This window comes from Ischnura elegans, chromosome 7, assembly GCF_921293095.1.
Source record: "Ischnura elegans chromosome 7, ioIscEleg1.1, whole genome shotgun sequence".
In the NCBI taxonomy this organism is placed as follows: Eukaryota; Metazoa; Arthropoda; class Insecta; order Odonata; family Coenagrionidae; genus Ischnura; species Ischnura elegans.
In genome coordinates this window covers 90,289,601-90,299,098 of record NC_060252.1, presented here as the reverse complement: position 1 = coordinate 90,299,098, position 9,498 = coordinate 90,289,601, and the positions used below count along the sequence as shown (strand labels likewise).

Below are 9,498 nucleotides of genomic sequence, written 5' to 3'. Positions count from 1 at the left end.
ATTTTTTAATGAGTCGGTATACACAAACATCTCCTTACAGCTATAACATAATGCGAAATTTAATCATCTGGTGAGTATCAGATGACAACTTTTAATGAACAAGGCATCATAAATGTCATGATTTAGAATATATTTAAGCTAAATTACTTAGTCACTCAATGAAACGTGCTTTTCGTAAGACAAATAATTGAATAAGAAATACCTATGATTGAACTTATCCTCCATATTCTATTGTTCACTTCCTATGATGCACCAGATCACGGATAAAATTGCACATAAAAATAATGTAACAGAAAAAGAACGTAAAGAAAAATAAAACGCAAAAATAATTTTTACCTCCCTATCTTTTAAGGAAAGGTTGTTTAGATATATTTCTACTGCAATAGTGCATTGGCAATAAGGGAGGAACTACATTATGTGCACTTGTTAACTATGGAATTAATAACAACCGCACTTTCGATTCTATAATCGCACTTATTCTCCTTATTCTACTATTCACTGCCATTGATGCACCAGCTCACGGATAACATTGCACATTAAAAAGGTTAGTAACAGAAAAAGGACTTATAGAAAAATAAAACGTTATCGTCTTCACAAAGAATGAAAACGAAATCATTTTTACTAACCTATCTTTTAAGGAAGGTTTGTTTACCTTGTATTTCTCCTCTTTTCCTTTGAATACGCTTTGATGTGATCAAATTTTTGTTCATACGGGAGGAAGCCATTAAAAGATTGACTTTTCGAAAATTACTTAGTAAATATCCTACCTTATCTTTATCATCCTTTCGTTTTAATTCCTTTAACTTCTTTCCCAATTTAGCCCCTCTTGTTTGGATAAACAAATATGTTGCTACGATTGTTTGCTTGTGTGACTGCCGCGCCGCCATTGGAATTTGGTAGCCATTTTTTGAACTAATCCCCATACCCAATTTTATACGAATAGACATATAAATAATGGTAAATTTAGTGTTTTCATAATTTTTCCTGAGGTTTCAGACAATTTTAGAGGGGGTTTTAAGAAGACTTTTTGCCGTATCTCGTCTCCTTCACCCCAAACATTTGAATGAGTGAGTGAATGAATGAATGAGTGGTCGTTAAGGGGCTTTATGTTATGTAGATAGATGACAATGGAAACATAGTGCGGAGGATTCAACGACCGCATACGAAGGCTCCTCATAGGATGCATACCATAAACACAGACTTTCAGACTTTATTTTAACCACTTCCCGAAAAGATACGTCTACCAAATTCACGAGAGGGATGGCTTGGATTGTAAGAAATAAATTGTCTTTTTTCCATACTTTTTACTTTCAATAATGCAATACTGCGAAATAGACTATGGTAATCCATATGATATATGTCCACAATGCTCTTTCCTGTAGGTAGGTAGCAGTCTTTTATCCTATCTCTTACAATTAGTAAAGTTAGTTCAATATTCTACTTCATTCACACGGCACCTTGAGCGCGAATATACATAAAAATTCATAGGTAAGGAAAGAGAGGGAAAGGAACATATAAAAGAAAACAGACGCCAACAACGGTGCTGTGGTAGGTGTAAAAAGCCCCAAGAATAACCAACAGATGGACCTGGGGAAGCTCACCACTCACCAATAGAAGAAATGACAAGGACAAAAGAATGTAAGGAATGTGAAAACAGTAAAATATGCATTAAGCGTAAAAAGTATTTGCCGTATAACAGACTCGTGGTATTTATTTTGATGCAGATATGGACTCGAAGAGACATGTTCATCAGAATCTGAGACTCCAAAAAAAAAAAATGCGTTTATTGAATTAAGGAGGAAAGACTCGTATGCTAAGTGATAAATTTACCTTACCCTTAGCAGGTGCGAGACGAATTATACACCTGGATCCATCCTTTGAAGATTAGGGAAGATCGAGACCATGGTGGTGATTCCGATGACAATTCCCCGGAAGCAAAGGAGTTTGCTCTTCAGTCCATACAGGATATAGCTTCCAACAACATGGGCTCGCTTTGCGTCACCGAGAATTTCTGCGCTCTGCTGGCATATCTTCCAGAAGTTACGCAGCACTTTCAGGACAAACGCCAGAAAGCAGACAAGGCAGCACACCTTGTCGAGAACATCGGAATAAATCACCGAAACGGTAATGCATAGTTTTCCTGAATGGGAGTGATAAATATCTAAAACAACTCATGTCATGGGTTTCAATGTGTTCTTCGAAAAATTATCAATGAAAATTGAGATCTCGGTAAGATGTCAGCTGATGTAATACGATACCTCCACCGCATAAACGCTAACCAATCGTCCACTGAATTAGATCCGCTCATCTAGTATTATAAGGGCTATCTAGATGAGCGGATTTGATTCGGTGGGCGATTGTTGAGCGTTTATGTAAAGGAGGTATTTAATACGTTTGGCACTGCCTTACAGGGTGTGTTCCATAAGTAATGCAATTAAATGTCCTGCACCGATCCTAATAGTTGGAGTTTGATCATACTCCATGGAGTAGGTGCAGTCAATGCCTTTCAACTAAACTATATCTAGGGCTCTCTAAGCTGTGACTGCGGAAGGACGTCAGTTACTGTAAACCTCTTTGCGTCGACCATGTCACGAAAAAAATGGAAGCGACAGTCTTGCAAAGCTTACGTTGTATGGTAAGCATATATCTTAAGGAGACGATTAAAATGATTTTTGAGGCATGCGCTAATTCATCTCTGTCGTATTCCCAAGATTTGTGGTGCTTCAAGGCCTATATCCGGGAAGTAATATATCCCGAAAATGGCAAGCATGAGCAAATCAAAATTGAATAAATGAAATTAGTGTTCATCGTCTTTTTAGACCACAAAAGGGTGGAGTGTAAGGAATTTATTTTTCAAGAAAAGACAGTAAATGCTGCCCATTATATGTAATTGCCGGTAAAATACCGAATTAGTTCCATCAGGACGATAAAAGACATCTTTGGTACATGGTTACTCCATCTGGACAAAGAGCCTTGCAAAACGCTCCAAGATTCCGCGATTTCCTGAAAAAAGCACGAGGTTCAAACGCTGCCCTAATCCCCTCTAGTCCAGAAGTTACCTCACCAGACTTCTTTCGATTACTATAGAATCGCAGCCCTGAAATGAACCCATTTTTCGTGTTTAGAAGGGAGACAATCAGTCGTGACGAGATACTTGCAGAATAACACTTACTTCGCACGTGGAACGCATTTATAAATGTATCTGAACATTTTTTAGGAAATATCATGGCTGAAAATTACCATGATATAGTGGCTATATTAATATAATCAAATCGTACCAAAATATGGGCTGCAATATGAATTTAAAAATCTATTTTCTCGACTCAAATCCTGACTTTTTCCACCAAACCTCAGCGTTGTTAGAGATGATCACAGTGAGCGTTTCGACCAAGATATTTTACATTTGGAAAAATAGAAACAAGGAAATTTCAGCAACATGTTAGCAGATTGACGCTAAATAGGGACTTTTCAAATGCTAAATATACGAGAAAATCCTATGAAAGTACCCATTTTTCACATTTTAAAAATCACGATTTATTTGCTTAAATATCCCTGAACCCTTATTTAGTTCGGTTATCCTAAAGAAAGTAGACGTGATAGAAAATATCTGATCCTAGATTTGGAATCAGGACGGAAAGCACCTCCAGGAACACCGAACAACATCCCTAGGATAGAAAAAAGTTTTTGTTGACCAGTGTACTTGCAGAAATTCGTGATCCTCAAAATCGCTCCTCGCCATTGCTACCCTGCAGATTTTGTCTGGCGAATATTTATCCAGTAAATTTTCATAGACGAGAAAATTAGGAAGTGGAGATGGGCTTTAGTGAATTTTATTACGAGTGCCGTAGTAGGTGCGAGGAAGAAACGTTGAGGAGGGCTAGAGGGAGATAGCGGTTAAAAGGAAGGCACAATTCCTTAGGTTATCGAATGCGCCATCATTCTCGAGAGGAGTACGAAATACATTCGAGCCTCGGTTCGAGGCAGGCAAATTCACCGTCACGACCTTGGTGGTTGAAAAAAGAGCGACAGCAACCAAAACAAGGCCGAAGGCCTTTTACGGGGGGACCGGGACCCCAGCGAGCAAAGCGAGTTCTACAACATGAACGAAAAAATTTATATTTTTAAATTTGACGCGTCATTGCAGAGGCGTCGTTCGGCGTAAAGAAAAAAACTAACGTCACGCAAAAGCCAAATCATTTTTTTTTCGAATCAGTATCAACAATTGACGAAGGCGGAACACACCAAGAACAGTATCCGATCGAATATTGGAAGTTACCCCAGTATTACACCGCTGGACCCATCCTTTGAAGATTAGGGAAGATCGAGACCATGGTGGTGATTTCGATGACAACTCCCCGGAAGCAAAGGAGTTTGCTCTTCAGTCCATACAGGATATAGCTTCCAACAACATGGGCTCGCTTTGCGTCACCGAGAATTTCTGCGCTCTGCCGGCATATCTTCCAGAAGTTACGCAGCACTTGCAGGACAAACGCCAGACAGCGGACAAGGCAGCACACCTTGTCGAGAACATCGGAATAAATCACCGAAACGGTAATGCATATTTTTCCTGAATGGGAGTGATAAATATCTAAAACAAATAATGTCATGGGTTTCAATGTGTTCTTCGAAAAATTATCAATGAAATTTGAGATCTCGGTAAGATGTCAGCTGATGTAATACGATACCTCCACCGCATAAACGCTAAACAATCGCCCACTGAATTAGATCCGCTCATCTAGTATTATAAGGGCTATCTAGATGAGCGGATTTGATTCGGTGGGCGATTGTTGAGCGTTTATGTAAAGGAGGTATTTAATACGTTTGGCACTGCCTTACAGGGTGTGTTCCATAAGTAATGCAATTAAATGTCCTGCACCGATCCTAATAGTTGGAGTTTGATCATACTCCATGGAGTAGGTGCATTCAATGCCTTTCAACTAAACTATTTCTAGGGCTCTCTAAGCTGTGAATGCGGAAGGACGTCAGTTACTGTAAACTTCTTTGCGCCGACCATGTCACGAAAAAAATGGAAGCGACAGTCTTGCAAAGCTTACGTTGTATGGAGGGCATATTAATTATCGGTCATTAGGTCTCGATGGTATTTTCCTCAAATGTGGTCGCACAAACCATAAATCGCGAGATTGCAGAACAATGCGCGAATCTCTAAAGTGCATTTCCTGTGGGAAAATCGGTCACATTTCAAAAGTCTGCATCACCACCCTGCTCCGTAAATCGAAGACCAACACTGTCGTCTCAACGCTCTCAAGAACAAGAAGAAGATCGTCACTCAAACAATGATTATGGCATCACTCGCATCGAAGACACTGAGGATGTGTATGAAGTTGGACCAGACACAAATAAATACATCGTAACAGTCACTCTCAATAACAAGCCGCAGTTGTTCGAAGTGGATTCAGGTGCGCGTTTCTCTTTCATCTCAGAACCCGATTTCAACAAACTTGGACTTAATAAACCGCTTCAACCGACATAAATTTCTTTCCGCTCATACTCAGACCACGTTATCAAACCCAAAGGCAAAGTTACCGTCTCAGTTACCTATAAAAGGAAGTCAATGGACGCCGATCTGTTTATAGTGCCAGCAGGGCATGATGCTCTACTCGGACGGATGTGGATTCGTGGACTTGGAATTAGCCTAAAAGAAATAGATAACCATGAATCAGTTCTTCGCACTGTCAATGTGAAAGTAGTCACCTCACTAGAAGACATCTTCAAGAAATATGAACACATTTTTGAAGAAAGAATCGGGTGTGTTCCAAACGTCAAAGTATATCTTCAACTTAGAGAAGGCGTGACACCCATTTTTACCCGGGAACGAGATGTTCCTTTTTCATTGAGAGAGAGAGAGTTGAAAGAGAGTTATCCTCATTGGAAACACAAGGAGTCATCACTTCCATAACATCAAGTGACTGGGGATCGCCACTCGTCGTAATACCTAAGCCCGATGGAGGAGTGGGACTATGCGTAGACTACAAATGTGGGGTGAATTCTAGACTCGTTGCCTCAAATTACCCCAACCGCAGGATAGACGAGGTTCTCCACAGCCTCAGAGATTCCAAGTACTTTTGCAAATTGGACTTGTACAACACTTACCTGCATTTACGGGTCGATGAAGAAGGGAGCAAGATTCAAACGATTTCAACACACAAAGGCACGTTCCGAATGAACCGCCTCAGCTTCGGGATTAAGACTGCTCCAGCGGAATTCAATCGCATCCTAGGTCAATTGTTGAATGGCTTACCAAAGGTGGAGGCATACTTCGATGACATTATCTGTCATGGTTCAGATCTTGAAGAATGTACCAGAAATCTTATTTCATGTTTGGAACGCCTCAGAGAGAATGATCTTCACCTCAATCGTGCCAAATGTTCATTCTTTAAGGAAAGCATCAGTTATCTTGGTCATATAGTGTCGCACAATCAGATTCAAAAGTGCCCAGCTAAAATTCAAGCAGTTTCTCAAATGCCACGACCAAAGGATGTGGGTGAATTGAGGAGATTCCTGGGCTTAGTAACATATTATTCCAGGTTTATTCCAGACTTCTCTTCAAAGTCCTATCCACTACGCCGTTTGCTAAGAACGGGCGAACGCTTTGTTTGGTCTGCTGCTGAAGAAGCTGCCTTCGTAAATCTCAAACCAGAGTTGTGCTCGGATAGGTTACTCATTCCATTTGATCCATCAAAGCAAGTCATACTTACAACTGATGCCTCACCAACTGGGATAGCTGCAGTACTTAGCCATGATATTGATGGTCATGAGCGCCCAATTGCTTATGCCTCACGAGCTCTGACGCAGGCTGAGTCTATTTATAGTCAGCTTGACAGAGAGGCCTTGGCCATCGTATATGCAACAACGCACTTCTTCAACTACATTTTTGGAAAGCGTTTCGTTCTCGTCACAGATAATGAGCCACTTTCAAGGATTTTTCACCCAGATCGTCCACTACCACAGATGACCTCTTCGCGTTTACTGAGGTATGCATCTTTTATCAGTGGTCTTGATTACACAGTTCGATGCAAGAAGGGGAGAGAGAATGAGAATGTTGATTGTTTATCTCGCGCCCCAGCCTCTACATCTAGTCCTTCTCTAGAAATCTCTATCGATCAAGAAATCAACGCTCTGCATGCTGAAACCCTGCTACAAATCTCCAGCGCATCAATCACTGCAGATATTGTTGCTGAGGAAACCGCCAAGGATCCAGAGATGCAAGCACTTCTACAAGAGCTGAAGACCAGCCGCAAGGATAGCCCATTCACTGTCTCTGGTTACATGCTGTTCCGCTCTGATCGTGCAGTAATTCCGAATTATCTCCAAGCACAAATTCTTAAAGAGCTTCATATGTCGCATTTGGGAGTCACGAAGATGAAGCAACTTGCCAGGAGATACGTGTACTGGGAAGGCTTAGACAAAGATATAGAACATCTGGTGAAGAGTTGCGAGCCCTGTGCTAAGGTCCGTCACAGTCCGCCAAAAGCGCCGATTCATCTCTGGAATCAGCCTGATGAGAATTGGGAGAGGGTGCATATTGATTTTGCAGGGCCATTTGATAGTCAATTCTTCCTAATGTGTGTGGATGCAAGGTCGAAGTGGGCAAAAGTCCGCATGATCCGTGACGCTCCATCCTCTGCCACAACAATGGCTACGCTGGAAGGCATCTTTTCAGTACATGGCTACCCTTCCCTAATGGTGTCGGACAATGCAAGCATCTTCAGGAGCAAAGAGTTCCTAAAATACTGCAAGGAGCATGGAATATTCCAGAAGTTCAGCGCACCTAATCACCCAGCCACTAATGGACTTGCGGAACGCAGCATCCAGACATTGAAGAGGAGACTTAAGGCTGCTGCTGATGATCCTACTCCACTGACCACCAAGTTACGGGACATTTTGTTCCGCTATAGGGCAACACCTTTGGCCTCAGAGCTGCACTTGAAGAGGAGGATCCGCACTCGTCTCGATGCCCTGCTTCCCAACTGCAAAGCTTTTGCCCCAACAAAACATACTAACTCACGAATTCGCGGTCTCCAGTTGGGGGAGAGAGTAAAGGTGAAGATTTATGCAGGAATTCATCACAGTTGGCAGTTTGGCACCTTATTAAAGAAGCTCGGCAATTGCCATTATATCGTTAAGTTGGATAACGGTCGAATCATAAAACGTCATATCAATCAGCTGATAGCCACCTTGGTTCCGAAGAAACAAGTCTCATTCTCTCCTTTGTTTCCACAGTGTGCCATCCTCAGCAGGAGCTGCAGGGGAGCCTCCTGATTATCAATTGCCGCCAACCCACCAATCGCCGCTGGCACCTTCTCCTCCGCAAGTCGTTCGACCAACCCCGTCTCCTTCGGCCAGCAGCCTCCTACCGCACCTTCCCAGGAACCGGCAAAAGCCGACCTATCTTAAAGACTATGTTGTCTTCAAATAAGTGGGGGAGAACTAATTTGATTAAATGTTTATATTAAATGTGTATAATAATGTTTATAATAATGTTTATGTTTATGAATGATTCAATACCTATATTTACATGGAGATGAGTATTGTTGTTGTTGTTGTTGATCTTGCTAATAAAATTCGGCAGTAGTATCAAATAGTGATCGATGCGAGATATATCTTTATTATTTACCGACCATCAGTCACAACACCCTCTAAACCTTTATCAAAATAAGGATTTCCTATGATCACCTGGCCTAACGATTCCGGGATTCCCTGATCCTTGAAAGGCGACATATATGGAGATGGATCGACACATATCTCCACCTCTTCACCTCAAAACAAACTCCCTGGCATTGCCCACCTTTCTTCGCCCTACTCATCCCTTCTCGTTAATAAAAAGTTATTTCTAAAAGCCAGACGAATAAAATCTCTTTGCATTTGGGTACATAAAGAAATGAGAAATACATTTTAAAAATTTCACTACGTGGTAAAAAATCTATTTACTTGTTCATCATTAAAATATTTTTACCCTTTAGCTACTAAAGTAATTCTCAGGTAAAAGGAATTGTTTTCTAACAAAAAATTAGTTAGCTTTCTCGACTTCACTCCAATGGTAAACATTAACGTTCGGGGAGATAACAACAACGCCTGCAATTTTGTGCAGACTGTCGCAGCAGCAAAGGAATATTTTCGAATGAGAGGCACAAGACATATAGCAGTAACCGTGAGATGTGTTCTTCACGGTGGTCGGTGAAACTTCGGTATCGCTTGCCGAGTTACAGCTACTCATTCAAAAAGAAATTTCCATTCGAAGGTTTCTAAAGCATTATTCTACCAAATCAAAAGAAGCATTGTGTTAACATTTGCCCTGGAAAAACTATGCCGGGGGTCATGGAATAACCGTCCCAGGCTACCTCCTCGGAATAGGTTTTACAAAGAGATGATTATTTATCAATGAAAATTACTAAGAGGCAAACATTATGTTTCTTAGCTAAAAGACAAAGCAAAATTAGTATAATAATACTTTCATTTTATTTACCCATTTACGGCCAA

At 41.0% G+C, this 9,498-nt stretch overlaps 1 protein-coding gene across 1 annotated transcript; it reads left to right on the top strand.

Annotated features, from left to right (window-relative positions):
• The first annotated feature begins 6,180 nt into the window (after positions 1–6,180).
• On the top strand, positions 6,181–8,437 carry LOC124163039 (uncharacterized protein K02A2.6-like). The gene is made up of 2 exons (XM_046539822.1): positions 6,181–8,144; positions 8,242–8,437. Exons 1-2 carry the CDS (start codon positions 6,181–6,183, stop codon positions 8,435–8,437), a joined length of 2,160 nt encoding a protein of 719 aa, XP_046395778.1.
• Positions 8,438–9,498: the final 1,061 nt, after the last annotated feature.